Source organism: Vigna umbellata, chromosome 4, assembly GCF_029865625.1.
Source record: "Vigna umbellata cultivar VRB3 chromosome 4, Vumbellata_1.0, whole genome shotgun sequence".
Classification (NCBI taxonomy): domain Eukaryota; kingdom Viridiplantae; phylum Streptophyta; class Magnoliopsida; order Fabales; family Fabaceae; genus Vigna; species Vigna umbellata.
Window position 1 is genome coordinate 64,220,861 of NC_142168.1, and position 20,127 is coordinate 64,240,987.

The 20,127-nt window shown below is 30.3% G+C and overlaps 1 protein-coding gene across 1 annotated transcript; it reads left to right on the forward strand.

Annotated features, from left to right (window-relative positions):
* Window positions 1-7,464: 7,464 nt before the first annotated feature.
* On the forward strand, window positions 7,465-9,176 carry LOC148200912 (non-specific lipid transfer protein GPI-anchored 30-like). Its single transcript, XM_088111796.1, has 2 exons — window positions 7,465-7,783; window positions 8,963-9,176. Exons 1-2 carry the CDS (start codon window positions 7,465-7,467, stop codon window positions 9,070-9,072), a joined length of 429 nt encoding a protein of 142 aa, XP_087967922.1. The 3' UTR covers window positions 9,073-9,176.
* The last annotated feature ends 10,951 nt before the right edge of the window (window positions 9,177-20,127 follow it).

Sequence of the window (20,127 nt, forward strand, 5' to 3'; positions counted from 1 at the left end):
TGAAGGGCAAAAGAGGAATGGGGAGGTGGAGGAAGCAAGGAGTGGTGGTGGAGGGAGCAACACCCTGAAACTAATATCGAAGCGAAGATTAAATGATAAAAGAAGACATACGGGCATTTTTTGACTGGACACTTTATTGATGATCCCAACATCATGGTTACCCTTGAGGAACTTATGTGGCCTTCTTGGTGTATTGTCCATCATGGTTACATTGTTCCAATTTCTCCTCACTTTTCCAACTTAGCTTATCTTACCCATATTGTTTCTCTACCTAATAGTCTTGCCAAATTTCTTTTAGCCCATGTGTATATTTCATTGAAGTCGTCGATCTTTTTGGCTCATCAAAACCAAACAAAAATTTGTCTAGACCATCTTGGTTTCAATTTTTCAAGAAAAAAACACCTCCTAACCTAGAAAATGTTAGCACCCTTGAAGGTATAAAGTTAGTTGTTCGACATCAAGTGTTAATGTGCAAGAGTAATGTAGGCAGCTATCATACTTACCTAAAATTTTTACTACATAAAATTCAATTTAATGAAACTGTCATACCATTCCTTCAACCAATCGAGGATCTAAATGGACTTTTTAAGGCCACAAATGACTCACTTCTAGATTTCTCTAACCTACCCTAGACTCCAATCAAAGAAGATTGATATATGGGCTAAATATCTTACATGAGATGTATTAATCTTGGGTTTTTCCTTCAAAGATTTTAAGTTACATGCCTACCATCTCCAATACGTTTCGAGATAGTTTGAATTGAGCCAAGATCTCTCATTCCCTCGATTCCATAATGTTTTTAATCCTTCGATTTTCCTTCAACAAAACTAACCTCCCTACAAAGTTATTTAGGAACTCTCCCAAAAAGCCTCTACAATTTTTCCCTCATTCTTTTGAAAATAATTGTGTAATGTTCAGTTTTTCGAGTGGTGGACTCGATGGTTTTAAACCAACCACCAAGAGTTGGTCAAGGTCAGGCTAATAAGAATTTCTCTTGATTTTCACATCGTCATGAAGAAGGCCAAAGGTATATACTCTCGATGCCTCAAGATTTTAAAGTTCAAGAATTACTATCATGTATTGTACAACCCCACACAATTAAAATATACCTTTAGAGATACTATGTTGTTAGGGAAAAAGTAAATAAAATTGAGATTCCTTTAAAGTCCAAAACTCTAGGGGTAAAACCTCTTTTCAAACATAGTGCTCTAAATACTTTCCTGTTTTTCCTTCTTTTCCCTTTGGTGTTGTCAAAAAATGGATTATTGAATGAAGGTCAGTTCGAGATATATGTTGCACCCCAAATCAACAAACAAAGATGTCACCCTCTTAAAACTATCATTTTCTTGTATCTTAACCTCCCTAAAACACTGTTATCCTCTTGGCTTACCCATATATGTCGATTTACCATCTTGTCCCCTTCCATCTATGATGAGTGGTGAGGATTACACATTTTAATTTTGTTGATCAATGTTTTCTATTTTCGATGTCTTACTAACATAATTTGTAACTTGATTTTCATATAGTCTTGACGACCCTAAAGACAACCAAACTATAAATACCACAACTATTGTTTAAGAGCATCAATGATTGAGGTTCTGCCATCGAAAACAGAAAAGAAAAATAAATTTCCATTATCTAGGCTAAAAAGTATGTTAAACTTTGCTTCATTCTCTTTCTTTCCATTTTATCCTACAAGTCAAAGTTGGGTTAGGTGTGACAAACCCATATAGGATTGTGTAGAGTCTGACTCATGTTAGGTTAGTTAAGTTGGGATCACCTCGAGTCATGTTGATTTTGGACTCACCTCGATCCTTGTTAAATTGTGTCCATCTTGCCCCAAGTTAAATCATCTACACATGAGTTGGTTCAGGCCCACCTTACGTCAATTAAGGCCCACCCAAGCTCAAGCTGATCCAAACCCACCTCTAAAAGGATTATGTTCGCTCTACCTTTATGCAGAGTTGAGTCGAATAACACCCCAAATTCTACGATGCCACGGTTTTACAAAAAGCGATAAATTTTAAAACTTTATGATAATATGAAAATGTATTTTTCAAAAACTTTAACCTTTCAACATACATAATTTATTCAAAACATAATAGTTCCAAATGCCATATCCAATTACATTATTCCAAAAGTAATTAAAATGACTAAGGTAATAAAACAACTACAATTACTTTGTTTCAAAAGTCTATACCAAAATAAATTTTTAAAGAAACTCAAATATTTCCCTCGTCATCTCACGAATCTATCATGCATCTAGAACATTTTCAATATCATTTGCTCACGTATAACACATTATACGATCACCGCCGATAATTTCATTCACAAACACACAAACATGTATGGGGTAAGCTACCGATAAAACAATTATAACAACAAGATTCATACACACTGATTATATCAACCATAATCAAACACATAACAAGATACATATCTTCTGATTATATCAACCATAATCAAACACCCTATACATGGAAGTAATAACAATAGGATTCTTAAAATGGTTAAAGATAACATAAACAATTCAAACATAATGAATTACTCGATCCTCAATCTTTAACCATTGATGTCATTCCCACATCTCACACTTAGACCCTTGGTCTATCTACCCATTAGCTTTTATGCTAACTACCTACTATAACCATTATAGTAACATCGCTATCAACATAGAAACACCTGGAACATCTCAAGTACCATGATCATCATCATAGATACACCACCATTATGAGTATCCCAGTCATGAACAACACCATAATCATCACCATATCATAACACCATAGTGTTAAGACTTCATCTCACTCCTATACTCTACCTTACCGACTGCAGTCGTTCCTACATCCCACCTATAGCCTCCCCTACAAGACATCTGTAGCCTCGCCTATAGATGAATTATAGTCTCCCCTACAAATCTACTCGAGTAGTCCTGCAATCCAACTAAGGAACATGTAGTCCTGCCACATAAGGACAAGGAACACACCTTCACCCCCACACAAGGAAGGCTCAATACCTAAACAACTCTTCCAGTGAACATAAGGCAAAAGGAAGCACCTCTATGCAGATAAAACCAGGTTTGATGAGGTACAACAAGTAGACTTATCATCCACTCTCATGCTCATCAATCACATACTCAAGACTCACTAGTGCTCTACTCTCAACCACAAGTCAAACCTAACCCTAAATATAACCACTAACCTCAGTCTTTGATTATCATCACCTTCCACAGCTCCTTAGGCTTGGTCCATGTCCATTCTTCATCAAATTTGTCAATTTTCACAAACTACACTCTGATAATCAATTTTCACTTAAGATAATTGATTATCTTAATGAAACTTACCTAGAAACTCACGGAAGAACGAATAATTGATTATCATCCCAGATAATCAATTATTTTTGAAATCAATCGAAACACATCTTGGATATGATTCAGGCATTCAAATATATATACATCAACCCTAGATCACGTGGAAACATAATTAACACATCATACATGCATTCAACCATCACATACCCATGTAAACATACTCAAACACATATAATACATCACTTGAATTATCCAGATCCAATCATTGACGTGTTATACCTTCAATAACCCAATTATATTGCATATGATTATTACCACACCTTTATTAATGGGAAAACGGGCCAAAAACAATAGCAACTTAACAAAGAGTAATAATGCAATGGAAATTCAATTCTCATTCTTGTGAGAATCTACGAGGAGCACCAAACAAATAGAGCAAAAACAGAATTCAAAGCACAAAGAGACACCAACAATTTTTAACGTGAAAAATTAATCAATGCAAGGGTAAAAATCCATGAGTCCTCCAAACCAAAGAAAAAATCCATTGTGATCAATAATAGGATGCAAAAGATTTTCCAATAAAAACACCAAATGGGGTTTCCAACAGTCAAACTAACTAAGCATAAATGCTTACAAAAGATAACAAAGAAGATAAAAATTCTCTAAAACAGAGTTGTTGATGCGAGGCTGATTTCTCCCAAACTAGACCTCCATTGATGATCTGAATGGTCATAATGAAGAACCATACGTCTGACATCCATTGTCCAAAAATCAACCTGATCCAATGGTGAATGACTTCACAATGATGAAAACACCAGTGCAAATTTACAAATGAGAACAAAAAATATGAAAATTCTGTAAAACAGAGTTGTTGATGCGAGACTGATTTCTCCCAAACTAGACCTCCCATTGATGATCTGAATGGTCAGAATGAAGAACCATACGCTTGGCACCCATTATCCAAAAATCAACCTGATCCAATGGTGAATGACTTTACAACGACGAAAACACCAGTGCAGATTTTGTTTTATGCAGAAATGACTTCTTCCCTTTCTTTCTTTCTCACTTGGTTTTTTCGTCTCTTCAAATGACTCTAGTGTGCCCTAGTAATCTAACCCAACTCTTTTAAAACAAAGTGAGACATAATGGCCCATATTATTTGTCCTATTCTCCAAATAGGAAGGGAGTCCAATAACCCAACACTTACAACATATATTTGCATGGAAACCTCCAAGCATCATAACTTTGTTCTCTCTTAGCATCAAACCCTTTATTGGGATAACCCAACAAAACATACATAATACATTCATAGGAAAAACCCATCACAAATATTACCAAAAACCTATTCTCATGCACACACAAACCGTTGCCCAACAATAGCAACAAATAATCATAATCTTAATCATATTACACATATCAAACAAGTATTTTCATGCAAGTAAATCGAGAAGGCATAGCATACAACAAACAATGGTAAGCCTCCCCATACCTTGGCTAATACTAGGGTTTTATCTAACTTCAAAAGCACCATAGATCCTCCCTTGCACTAAGGTTTTCTACAACTCTTCCTCTTTTCTCTTAGAAAACGTCTTTTCTCTCCCTTATCTTTCTAAATTTTGTTTTTTTTATTTTAGGGTAACAAAATACCGACCCCATTTTACTCTTCTCCTTTTTATCTTCGTCTATTATATCTCTATCTTTTTCCTTGTAATAAAATCTCTCAGTTTATCTCTAAAACCACTAAGATTTCATTTTTTATTCTCTCAAATACTTTTTAAAATATCATAAACCACCTAATCTTTTTAAAATCCACATAATCTTTTAAAATATCTAATAATATCTAATAATGATTTTCTTTAATAATAATATCACTTTTAACCTTTAAATCTATCAAGATTATATCTCCTATTTTCATTTAACTAATTTTTAAAATAACAACAACTAAATCTTCTAAAAGATTTACATAATATCATTTTATTAAATATCAAAATTATTTAATTTGCATGCTTTTCTTTTCTACCCCCTTAATTAATTTCTACACTAATTAAATAAAGGTAACAGACTCTTTTTCCTCTAGGCAAAAATATAAAAATAAAGTAATAACATAACAATTTGTTATCAATAACACTAATTTCAAAACAAAAACTCAAAGTCTCAAAACTACTTTATTTTTAAAACCCCTATTTTCCTATATCTTACAAGTCGAGCTTACCTCAATCCAAGTTAAGCCAAGCCACTTATCACTAAGTCGAGCCAAGTCCACCTCATGCTAAGTCGAGTTGAGTTTACCTTAGGCTAAGTTGAATTAGGTCCACCTCATCCTAAGTTGAGTTAGGTCCACCTCGTCCTGTGTATATTCAAACCTAACTTTTGTCAAGTTGAGTTAGGCCCAGCTTGACCAAGTTATGTCAAGACCACCTCAGGCCATGTTGGTTTGGGTCTAGCATGAGCCAAGTTAGGTTAAGTTGACCTCGGGCCAAGGTGAGTCATGCCCACCTCTAATTGAGTTGTAATGGGTCTACCTTAGGTAAAGTCAAGTCAACTTCACCTTGGATAGAGTTGAGTCAGACCCACAATATTTTGTATAGTTAGCTCAAGCCTGCCTTAGGATGAGTCAAGTTGAGTTGGACCTACCTCTAGTTGAGTTATGAGTAGGCTTATTCGAGTCAAATCCACATTGGATCGAGTATAGCTATGTTCATATTAGAATGAATAAAGTCAAACTAGGTTGGGTCTAGTTAAGTCAATTAGATTTTGGGTCTAGTTTAGTTTGATCCACACCAAATCAAGTTAATTTGGCCCACTTCAGGCCGAGTCAAGTTATATCCACATTATGTTAGTCGAGTCAGAACCACGTTGAGTCGATGTCAAGTCAAGTTTCAATAATTTCATGCTAATTGAGGTTGTGATAAGGTCAACTATCGTTAAACCCATTTCAAACAATTTTGGGTTAAACCAAACCCAAATTAAGTTGGGCTCGAACTTTGCTCCTATGTTATAAATATTAAAAATAATTAAGAACCAATTCATAATTAATGTAAAATATTTAGAAATTAATTTTTAATTTGTAAATATTTAAGAGTTAATTAGAGTTATTAGTGAAGGCAAGCTCGTTTTGGTCTTGACCATAAACCATTTTACCTTATAGCTTTAGAATTGAGACTTTTTCAGGGAATTTTTTTTAATAAATATGAACTTCCTACGTATTTATATAGTTTTTTCTTTTGAAATTTGAACATGGTTTAGTTTGGTTCTTTCTTTTATTCTTTAATAAAAAAATTATATAATAACAAATAATGATGAATGTATAAATGTCATGATATCAAAATACATGAACTTCCTACTTATTTTATTTTTATTTAAAAACCGTGTCTTGTAAATAACTTTAAAATTATTTCGAAATACTAAAAAACATATTTTAAAGCACGAACTTTATTAAATATGGTACGATTATTATAATTTATTTTAAGGTTATTCATTATTTGTATTTTTTTAAAGTACTCTCAAACGTAAAATATCCGACACTTTGTTGCAGCTGCTTAGGACATTAAGGATAAATACATATCTCTGGATTAGTTAAACAGTCCAAAATAATTTTCAAAATCTAATTTTCAACGGAAAAAATATTGCTTTATTGGTAGGAACTTTAAATATTCAATGAGTAATGAAAGGTAAAAGTGATATTGTTGCTAATTATTATTTCTATAAGAAATACAGAATTAAAAAGTTAAAATTCTTCAATAAAAAGATATATGTATTACTTATATATATATATATATATATATATATATATATATATATATATATATATATATATATATATATATATATATATATATATATATATATATTTCATATGTAATTTATGATTCGAATAAAAATTAGGTATAGGTGTGGCTTGGGAAAGAAAGTAGCTTCACCTGTCCAACTGTGACATTACCCGGGGAACCGACCTCTTATCTCTGAGCGACACATTGAAAAGCTTGATCAACAAAGGCCAAAAGGGTCAACCTCGGCTACAAGTTTGATCACCAACTTCTAATCAACTTCATTTTCAAAATCACTTTTTTCTTTCTCCTTTTACATGTCAAACGTTCACATATAAATACTACTCGTTACGGCACTAAGGGCATAGAAAAACTATAGCAATGAAAAGAATGGAAAGAATGTTGAAAGCAGTATGCTGCATTGCATTTGTTGTACTATTGCAGAGTGTGGGAAGAGGAAGTGCTCAAGATAGTTCTTGCCTGAACAAGGTTTCAGGTTGCTTAAGGTACCTCAATGGAAGTGAAGACCCTCCTGATAGTTGCTGTGAGCCTCTCAAATCTTTGATTGAATCTGATGCAGAATGTCTGTGTAGCTTGCTGAGCAACAGAGGCACAAGGCAAGCAGAAAACGCTGGCATTAATGTCACTCAAGCTCAGCAATTGCCTGCTAGATGTGGCCAACATGTTAATCCATTGTCTTGCCTCACAAGTAAGTTTTCCTTTTAAATTTAATAGTTTTTTATCTAAGTTTTTTTTTAAAAAAAATATATTTAATTTAATTATCATCTTATTTAAAACTAGTCCATATGACTTTTTTTATTAAATTTATATTAATACTGTTTAAAAAATAAACATATCTAAATAATTCTGAACTTTTTTAATTATTTATTTTTTCGATTTCTACTCACCACACTTCCATAACCGTTTTTAGATAGACTAAATTAAGTGTAACAAATAGAAGTGAAAATAGAGTAAAGACTGAAAAAACTAATCATTTATACAATTTTACACTTGATTATTTTTTTAAATAGTGTTAATATGGGTCTAACGAAAAATAGTATATTAAGTTTTTTAAATAAAATAAAAATTGAATTGAATATATATATATATATATATATATATATATAAATCACATTAAAAAGTTTTCAACTTTTAAAAAAAAAACTTATTAATATAACTAATAACTTCATAAGAAAAAAATAAAGCCTACTTATTTAGAATTTTGAAATTTTTAGAGATGAAAAATATTATATACATTTTTTTAGCATACACTCTTTTCCATTTATTAAAATGAAAAAGATGGTTGTTAAACATACCATAAAATCTATTTATTTATTTTTTTTAATAAACTTCAATTCATTAGGGTGTTAGAAATTATAGTAAGGTTAATAATCATTTGTTGAAAAATACCTTCTTTTCATTCCACTTTATATGATGGGAGAAAAAATCTCAAAATTTATTATTCTTTTATAAAATTAATATTGCGTTAAATATTTGTTTTAACTATTATCTGTACTCTATGCATTAAGAATAAATAAGTAATTAATTAAGGAGATAAATGGATTTTTATTAAGTTATATATTTTTTCTACGAAAAAAAAATATTAATATGCCACTCCTTTAATGTTTGATAAGTGAAAAGGGTGACAATAATTATGTATGAATAAATATTAAATATTATTACTATAATTAAAGTAAAAGCCTTCATCAATATCTTGATAATTGTTGCCTGTGTCATTAGAATTGGATATATGAAGGGATAAATAAATAAAAGGGTTAAAACATGAAAAAATAATCTGGTTGTCTATAAATAGCAGAAAACAGCTTTAGATTATTATTAAGAAAATCATATGTACAAAGTTTAACAAATTTTCTATGTGTTATTTTAGGTTCACCTGGCCCAACGAACTCGGAACAAAACTCAGCAACAAAGTTTATGCACGTGTCAAATGGAATTTTTATGATAATTATATTTTGGTCAATTATTGCACGTGTATAACCAGCATTGGTTTTGAGACATTATCAAAGTCGTGCCAGAGATTTTAATATATACATTTTTCGTATCTATATAAATATATAAATTCAGATGTTATTTTTTTCTTACATTTTTCTCGGCGTTTTATCTTTAAATTTTAATGTATGATATCTAAACTATTTTGTAGCTAAAATAGAAAATAATGTTGACATACTAATATGCTCTAGTAATTAGTTACTCTCCAGGAAACATAATAAATATAAAAAATTAAAATCAAAACAACAAATAAAAAGACTAGTATTTTTGTATAAACATTTTATAAGGAAATATTTATTTATAACTTTCTCTATAAAACTTCAAATAAAGTGACTTTTGAATCTAGCGTATCTAAGTCTAGGTTTTCATACCAAAGAATTTATTTATAAATTTAGAATTTAAAAATTCATGTGACGTAAAATAAAATTTGACAGAATTTATATTTAAATAAAAATGCGATAAAAAACAGTTTGCATTTAAGATTAATTATTTTTCTCTTAAAGAAGTAAATGACATTCTAATAATGAAATGGAAGGTTTAAAGTTACGTATTCTTCTATTTAAGTTGTTCACAAGAAGTTTAAAAAGAGAGAAATCATATTTTATGGAGTAATATTTAATAAGAATAGGAAGAAAATAAAACTTAATTGTAACTCTAATCAATTGAAACTAAATGACTAAAAATTTATATGACTAAGAAAAGGAAAAGAAGAGGAGAGGAGAATAAAGCTTTTCTTAAAAATGTAGTTGTATTTAGAGACAAGTCTTTTCACAAAAAGAAAAAAATATTAATATTGCAAAGGAAATATATTCTTTTCATCCTTGCAATTACATTTGAAAGGTTGCAATCGAAGAAAATTATATATATATATATATATATATATATATATATATATATATATATATATATATATATATATATATATATATATATATATATATATATATAATTTAACTTTATCCTTCTCATAGCATGAATAGTAACTAAGAGTAAAAAAATCATCTTATTCTTATCAAGAGTTAAGAAAATATGTTAGAGATATGATTTTAGCTCTCTTATTTCTATTCTTTACAATTGGGATCAAATAATAGGTTTATAACATATAATTTTCTTATTTTAAACCTGTATTAAACCTAAAATAATGTGTTTCAATTGAAAATGAAGAAAATTTTAAATTTGTTTTATTATATTCTAACATCTATTTTATGAGGTGTGGTGGAAGTTTCATATCAACTAAAAATAAGACTAATTTAAAATATAAAAGTGAGTACTCATCTTATTTTATAAACTGATTTTATGAAATTGAAATAAATCTAAAGTTTACTTTTTTTTAATAAAAATATAAGTGATTTATCTTCATTCTAATCTTTACAAATCTTTTTCATAATGGTTTTTTAACGAAATTATTAAGAGAATCCATAATTACTATAAATTTTAGTTGCAAAATTTGCAATAATTAAATTGATGCGAAAATCAAATATGAAACAAAGTTCATTATAAGTTTAATAGCGGTAGATCAAATAATTAATTTACATTGAGGTTTTAAAGTGTTTACAAAAATTAACTTAATTAGTTGACTAAAGAGCTAATTGTAATTATTATAAGTTAGTTAGGGACAGGGACTAATTTACAATTATGAAAAATATTTAGAAACTAAGTTGAAAAATAATAACAATTAAGTAAGGATCAATTTAAAAATTACTGAAAAATATTTTAGGTCAATTTGTAATTTTAAATAATTCTAGAGGCTTATGTACGATTATGAAAAATATTTGAGTTAACAGGAAACACTCAAATTTTTCTTCTGGATATGATATATACTAAATTTTGGAATCAAAATGGATATATACTAAATTTTGGATTCAAAAAATAAGTCGAACATAACATAATAATTAATATTTGTTTTCATATTATATAGATAAAAAAAGTGTTACATGGTTATTATACCCTTTACTCTTCGACCAAATCTGACATCCTTTGAAAAATTATTATTAATATTAATTATATATATATATATATATATATATATATATATATATATATATATATATATATATATATATATATATATATATATATATATATATTTTGTAAGATTCCGAGAAAATATGGGTTTTAAAAATAAAGTAGTTTTGAGACTTTGAGTTTTTGTTTGGATATTAGCATTCTTAAGTGTATATTTTTGTTAGAATATAATTGTTATATTTTTTCTTTATTTTTATATTTTGTCTAGGGGTAAAAGGGTCTTTAATTTTATTTAATCGGTGTAGAAATTAATTAAGGGATGATTTTTTGTTTAGAAACTCTAAATTAAAGAAAGAAAACAGAGGAAGAAAGAAGATTAGCGTTTTGGGAGAAGGAGAGAGAGAGACATGAAACTCTTAGTATAAAGGAAGATTGATGGTGTTTTAGGGTTGTAAATAAAGTCTTAAGATTGACCAAGGTATGAGAAAACTTACCTTTGTTTGTTTATGGTTGTATGTTATATGTGTTCTTAATTATCTTGATTGATAATCCTTGTTTTGATACATGAGTATATGATTATGACTATTTGTGGTTATTGTTGGATAAAAGTTTGTGTATGAATGGACATAGGGTTTATGTAGTATTTGAGATGAGTTTTTCCTATGATTGTATTATGTGTGTTTTGTTGAGTTATCCCAACAAAGGGTTTGATGCTAAGGGAGAACAAAGTTATGATGCTTGAGGGTTTCCATGCAAATATATGTTACAAGTGTTGGGTTATTGGGCTCCCTTCCTATGTGGAGAATAGGTCATATAATGTGAATCATTAAGTCTTACTTTATTTTAGTGGAGATGAGTCAGATTAGTAGGACACATTAGAGTCATTTGAAGAGAGAGAAAATGCAAGTGAGAGAGAAAGGAAGAGAAGAAGTCATTCCCACAAAACAGAAAACCTGCACTGGTGTTTTCATTGTTTTGAAGTCGGTCACTGTTGGCTCGGGCTAATCTTTGGACAATGGGTTCTAGAAGTATGGTTCTTTATTATGACCATTCGAATCGTCAAACAGAGATTTAGTTTGGGACAAAATAGCCTCGCATCAACAGCTTAGTTTTGGAGAATTTCATAAGATCTGCATTGGTGTTTTCGCCATTATGAAGGTGTTCACCGTTGGATCACGCTGATTTTTGGACAGTGGGTTCCGATTATCAATCGAAGGTGTAGTTTGGAAGAAAACATACTCGCATCAGCAATTCTATTTTAGAAAATTTTCATCTTCTTGGTTCTCATTTGTAAGCATTATGCTTAGTTAGTTTGGCTGATCGAAAACACTAGAGGATTATGAATCCTATTCTTATTACTACTATGTATGAGATGTTTGATTATAGTTGATATATACATAAGGTATGTATCTTGTTGTGTGTTTAATTATGGTTGGTATAATCAGAAAATATGTATCTTGTGTGTTTGCTTATGGTTGATATAATTAGTATGTATCTTGTTGTTATGATTTTTTTTATCGGTAGCTTATCCCATACATGTTTTTGTTTGTGTGTTTGTGATTGAAATTATCGGCGATGATCTTATAATGTGTTATACGTGAGCAAATAATGTTACAGATGTTCAAGATGCGTGATTGACTCGAGAGAAGATAGGGAATAACCTTGAGATTCATTTAAAACTATTTTTTTTACAAGTTAAGACAATATAATTAGAGTATTTCCTTCGTTATTTTACAAGTTAAGTAAGTTTTCACGTTATAATAAATTTTGAATTTTATCGATTTTTAATAATCTGTGACATCTCAGAAATAAGAGTGTTACATATATCATATATATATATATATATATATATATATATATATATAGATACATACATATATATATATATATATATATATATGTATCTATATATATATATATATATATATATATATATATAGATACATACATATATATATATATATATATATATATATGTATGTATATAGGTTTAAACCCTCATATCGGCCTCATATTTGTTGAGGAATCTCAAGTGAGTCCTCGTATTTGCAACTGTTTGAATTAGATCCAAATATTTAAAAAATTGAGCCAATTAAACCTTATCCATTAAATTTATGTCAAAATATTTTATTACGGAAATTTTTATTTAATTTAAGATATTATGTCGTGACAAAAGGTTTTACTTATTTTCATATTAGGAATTTATTTATTTTGAGGGTTTCGATACCAAAACCAACTTGTCTCCAAAGACATTATCGTCATCCCGAAGTCGCCGTCACAGCCAGGCTCTACCGTCCCAATTTCACACCCCATAACGCTAAGCTCCCATTAGTTATCTACTTCCACGGTGGCGCCTTCTAGATCTCTTCCCCCTTCAACCCTCTCTACCATAACTCCATCAACAAATTCATTGTAGTAAATCCCTAATATGGGCAAGCACCTTTCTTTCTCCCCATCTCTGATTCGGGTCGCGGACAACCCCAACCCCCTGAGCCTTCTGCTGGATAACCGTCAAAGAGCGAGGAATCTTCTTTGGCCTCACCTTGGCCTGCCACTTCTAGAGGCGCGTTTGGGTCCTTTGGGGGACAACCCCTTGGCTGCGAAGGGGAGACAACGGTTATTATTAATAGTATAATAATAATATTAATATCAAAATATTAACAATAATGATAATAATAATAATAATATAATAATTAATTTTATTTTTATTTTTATTTTTATTCTAAATTATATATAGATAAATAATATTAGTAATAATAATAATATATTAATAATTTTATTAAGAATAACATTAATAATAATATAATTATTATTATTTTTAGTTTTAATTTTGATTTACAATTTCAATATATATATATATATATATATATATATATCATTTTCTTTTTTTCATATATATAAATATATGAATTAATAATAGGAGAGATAATCAATTCTACTTTTTAAATAATTTTCTACTTTTTACATAATCGATTCATCTCGCCTACATAGTTATTATTAATAATAATATAATAATAATATTATTAATAATATAATAATAATATTATTAATAATATAATAATAATATTATTAATATTAATGTTATTGATAATAATGATAATAATACAAACACTAATAATAATATTATTAACAATAATATTAATAATAATGATATTATTATTAATAATAATAATTTTATTGAGAATAATAATAACATTAATAATTGCATTATTAATAATAAAATATTACTAATAATAATAATATAATAATATTAGTTTTCATTGTTTTTCATTTTAAATTACAACTTCAATATATATATAATTTTATTTTCTTATATATAAATAAATAAATGATTTTTCTTTTTTATTATATATATTTTAATTATTATAATTATAATAATAATATTTTTGTAATTTTAAATAAAAATTTTAATTTTATTTTAACATAATTTTAACTATTTATATTTAACTTTATATGCATTTATCTTTAAGGATAAAATGGTAATTATATAATTTTATTCATTAAAACATTTTTTCTATTCTCTCTTATCTATCATATTACACATAAACTTTCTTTTTCAAATCCCTTCGTTCATGCTTTCAAATTTGTTAATCCAAACAACACCATAATCTCGTCTTCATGTTCTCAAATTCATCCTTTCGCTCTTCCTCAGATGATTTCTCCAATCCAAACACTACCTAAAAGATCATAATGGTAAATATGTTTAAGTTGAAGAATGTTTTTTTTACTTATTGTATGTATTGTGTCTAGGTAACTAAAGTTAAAGCTTCATCTCAATTCATTTGAAAAGGATACTATTACAATAATGAATTCCTACATATTGACAAACATCTTAATGGTTAAGCATTTATTAGAATTTTCATATATTAAGTATATATCATCCTTACAATTTTTGAAAATCAAATTGTTGAATGGTTGAAAAGGAAATACATGATACACAAGAAGCAATATAGTCTTATTTATTACCAAGAACTTCCAAAGTGAAGAATGGCAAAGATATTTGACGACATGAAAATATTTTGCATCAAAGGTCAAGTAATACAAGTGTAACTATATATGTCAAGACCTAAATGAAGAAAAAACAAGAGAGACGAGAGAAAAAGAAAAAATGTTGAAACATTGTTAAATCTATTATTGAAAAGAAAAGAGATAGAGAGAAAAGTTTGAGCTTACATTATCATATCCATCTTGTTAGAGAGTAGTATTAGGTTGAGCGAAACCATTATAAATCATTCATTGTGTCAAGTGAACCTTGTGATCTTGTACTCTTCTACATGACAAAATTACCTTTATTGTAATTGTGAGTTCTTAATCTTAGGAGGAGAGTGAGACATGATATTTGGAGATGTTGAAATCATTGTAACTTGGAGAGGTTGATACTCATGCTAGTCAAATGTGTTGATTAGTGAATTTCTTAAGCAAATTGCTTAAAGAACTATATGTAGCCTCCAATAGGATATAAATCCTTATTTGCATTCTTCTCTTCCTTACTCCTTATGTTATTTGTGTTTGTTGTAATATGTCTGCGTGAAAAGATCTTCAAATGTCTATAGGCTATATTCAACTCCCTCCCCTCCTTCTAGGGCCAATTTGCACCAATAAAATAATCTTATCAAAGCTTATATGGTAGGTTTCAAAACTCTAGTTAAAGTAGTTATTACTTTAATTATTCTTTGTTAAGTGTATTTCTTTCCCTCACATTTTGACCGAGATCTATATTGTCACTTTCAAGGAAACACTTTAGACTATACCTTAATTATCCTATAAAACATTCTTAAGTTTCACAATTAATGGTCTGTTTGGTCTACCAAGGAGGAGGTTCACTAGGGAAATATGACACCACTCTCTACTCAAAACCTTAATAATCTCACCTTTCAAGGGTGGGTCCCTTCCACGTTGGTACACTCCCCCTCTAGTAGAAGCATTCAAGTACCTCTTTTCGTATTGTCGTTCATCTTAATGAAACACGCTTTACTTGGAAGCCTTTGCTAGGAAGACTTTCGATACAAGGACTATTGTACTTGTTTAAGCCCAAACTGTCTCTGATATCATATTTTGGGTCTATTGAGGAGGATGTTCATTGGCAAGATACAACATCAATGAGATCTAAGTCTAACTAGATAAAGAATCGACATCACTCTCTACCCAAAACCTTAAGGTAATAGGTTAATGGATCTTCAACCTTATATGGTGTTCTACTTTCTCATTTCTATCCAATGTGAGACTTAGACTCACTTAGAATTCTAACATGGTCAAGCATCAATACCACAAATAATTTCCTTGTGTATAGATTGAATAAGGTTATTTTTCATAGACCTCCTTATCTAAGAAGGCATCTCTAAATGGCTTAACTTCTAAATTAGAATAAGTTTAATTCAAAATATTTTTATAAAACTAAAACAAATTAGAATTTTTATCAAAGTATACAAGAAATTTTTTTAAAAAAATTTACCCTAATTATATCAAACAACTAATCTAAAATGTCAAAATTTTAATATCACAAATATAAAAGTAAACCAAAACATCTTTAAAATGTTTGTCATATTAACAAAGCTCTAAATATTACTTGTAGTATATAATTTCCATTTGATCTTTGTAGCAAGACATTTTCCACTAGTGTAGAAAGGGCTTTAGACGTTTGTTATTTTGGACTTTTAACGTGAGATCCTGATTTGACGTTTTTATGGGTGACGTTAATTGGACGTTGGACCTATAGAGTCCGACGTCTATAAAGACGTCGGATTACACCAAAACCGACGTTTAAGGGCACTATAGACGTCACACATGGCATTAACCGACGTCTACTACAACTCGTGTCTTTGGGTAGCGTAGTAGCACCTTCTTCCTTTGCTAGTTTCCTCATAAGAAAAGCTTGGGTCTTTTGGATCTCTTATGGCATTTCAACCCAAAACCGAATCTGGGTCCTTGCCTAGTTCAATTCCAACCGCCAATGAAAAAGAATACGGTGACATGAGAACTAGGCAAGGAACCAGGTTCAATTTTGGGTTGAAATGCTATAAGAGATCCAAAAGACGCAAGTTTTCTTACGACAAAACTAGCAAATGGAGAAGGTGCTACTAGCTACCCAAAGACACAAGAAAAATTGCACCAAAACACAACAAAAACTCATTTTAATCGGTTCAAATGGAAGATAATCCATCAAAGACTAATTTAATCACAGTAAAAGTAAGTTTAAACGGTTCAAAAGAGATAAAACGCACTTAGAAATTCAATGCCGCAAAGAGATAAAACGCACTTTTTACATTCCAACGCTCCCTTTTTGGAGTCTAATTCTACGAATTGACGTGGTTTAAAGTATATACGTCAGTTATGCACTTATAACTGACATCTAAACGTCGGGGCCCCCATGAACCGACATCACCAAGGCCAACTTATTTACCAAAATGCCACCGGTAAATTTTTTATGTTGGATATTGTGTGATCCGACGTCTAAGGGGTGACGCTAAAGGCCATTTTTACACTAATGTTCGAAAGCTGAAATATTATCTTTCATATTTCAAAGTCATGATGTTCATTCACATGAGGGTTAAATATGTTTGTTCTAGGATGACATTTTAGTTTAAATATGTCAAACGATGTAAACAACTTAAACATAAAATGGTGTAAAAGACGAATTCCAATTTTTGCATCAAACTTTAGAGACTAAAAATATATTTTACCTCAAAAGTAACACAATAAACAAACCAACCAAATACATATCTTCTTTATTGATTCTCTTGCTAAAAAATGAACAACTCTAATATTGCATGTTGGAAAACATGTTTTACACATACTTATTTCTTCATTATGTAACATGTGAGAGATTTCTTTAGATAATTACATTTCATTTATATGAATGACAACAAAAGCATATAATTAAAGGTCATAATTTTGGGGTATAACGATTTTGCTTCCTATTGTCGCAACCGAAACCGTGACGCTTATGTATATAGAAGTCTTATTGATTGAGAGGGTAGAAATTATATTTTTGTGTTTATTAATTTCTACTACGTTATAAATTTTTTTATTGTAACACCATATTTGATATAGAAAAAATCAATACACATCTACTCTTTCTACAAATAACTACCATTATTTTTTATTTATAATTATATATTATATAAATTTTAATGACCCAAATTAGAAAATATCACATTACCAATTTGTCTATCACATTATTAACAAGTAGAATCATGAAATTATGCATATACTTAATATATTTATAGTCCTTTGAGAATTTGGTTCAAATATTTTTCAGAAGAAATATAATTATTACATCCATATGACACACACACACCGTTTAAGAGCTTTGTGACATCACTTTTATTTCCTTCACAAGATAGCATATGTAACATCCCAATAAATAGTAATTACCATTAATTAGAATTAATTACAATTAACAGTAAACAGTCAACAGTCTTTATAGCTAAACAAGAACACAAGCCAAACGGCTAGGAGTTTCAGTGCTACAAAGTCGAGCCCCAAAAATTTAAAACGAACGCTAATAACGAACGGTTTTACAACAAGTAACCGAACGTCCTAAAACAAAACTAAAACCACTAACAACTACTAAAAGCGAGCGGTCTACTGCTCGGCCTTAACCTCCACTTCGACTAGGTTGGCGTCCTCCAAATTTTCTTCTTCCAGCATAGCCTCAAGTGGCGCCTCTCCATCTGCTCACATCCACAACGGATGATCATTGCATTAACAAGACGGACGTACATAGACAGTAGACAACACAAGGAATTGCAAGGGTAAGCTTAGGTAATTTAATTCATACATATCACATACAATTTAACATAAGAATTTAACACACAAGACATGCATCAATACATCAAAGCATAATATAAATCATCCAACTATAATAAGACCGACCGTCCGGACTGTGTGAATCCATGTAACCGCAGGCGTTCGTGCACCCGGTTGGTGTAGTAACTGGAACCCTCATCAGCTGCCAACCGAGGTTAACCCTTATCAGCCCAAAGTACTATGTAGGACTAGTGCCTCCTGCCATTCCCACGCATGAACTACTCTCCTCTACATGAGGATGAGCAATCACGGAATATCAGGATGAACAGCCATCAGCGATTTTACCATGGTCATACTACACTACTCATCAAAATCAATCATAGAGACGTTCCTCCTTGGACGCTCGTTCAAATTCAAAACTCATAATCTCATCTCATATACGGTTCGCACATTTTATAATTCCCTCAACATCACATTTTCATTCTTAGTTACACTTCTTTAAAAAGACGAACGTTAATTAACTGTATAGACGAACGCTATTTGAGATCGGGACGAACGCTATTTAGAATTCAGAACGAACGCTATTCGTGATCGGGACGAACGCTATTTAGAATCAAGACGAACGCTTTCAAAAATCAATAATTATTCAATTTGCACGAGCGCTGGATAGGAGACCTTGCGCGATTTAGAACTGACGCTCGTTATAAGGCCGAGCGTTATTTCGGACGAACGCTTGGTAGAATACCATGCGCCGTTTAAGACGAACGCTCGACATAAGATCGAACGCTATCAGAGACGGACGCTCGACATAAGGTCGAACGCTATCGAAGACTGACGCTCGACATAAGGTCGAACGCTACCAACCATTTACCTTTTTGAACGAGCGTTCGGTCTAAGACCGAACGCCACTTAGGACGAACGCTCAATTAGCATTTCAAATGGGGACGCTCGTTCTAAGACAGAATCCTTTCCAAATGAAAGAATTTCACTTTAATTCAAATTTAGAGAAAACGAACGGTATATGACCGTACAAGGACGAGCGTAATTGATCAATCAGAGAAATGATATTTTTCCAGACTTTTCAGTTTAAAATGACTTTACAGATTTCATACGATTCATAACTTATGATTTTCCTCCACCATAAATCTCATACAGTACAGAATTCATATTATCATTTCATCTCATATAGAATTTAATCATATTCAAGATCATACGTTTCATTCTCAGCATACAGTGCAACCAATCTTACAAATATACATCCAGTACAACAACAGAGTTCGTTCACGCATGCTTAAACCATCAAACATTTCATACATTTCAGACATCCAT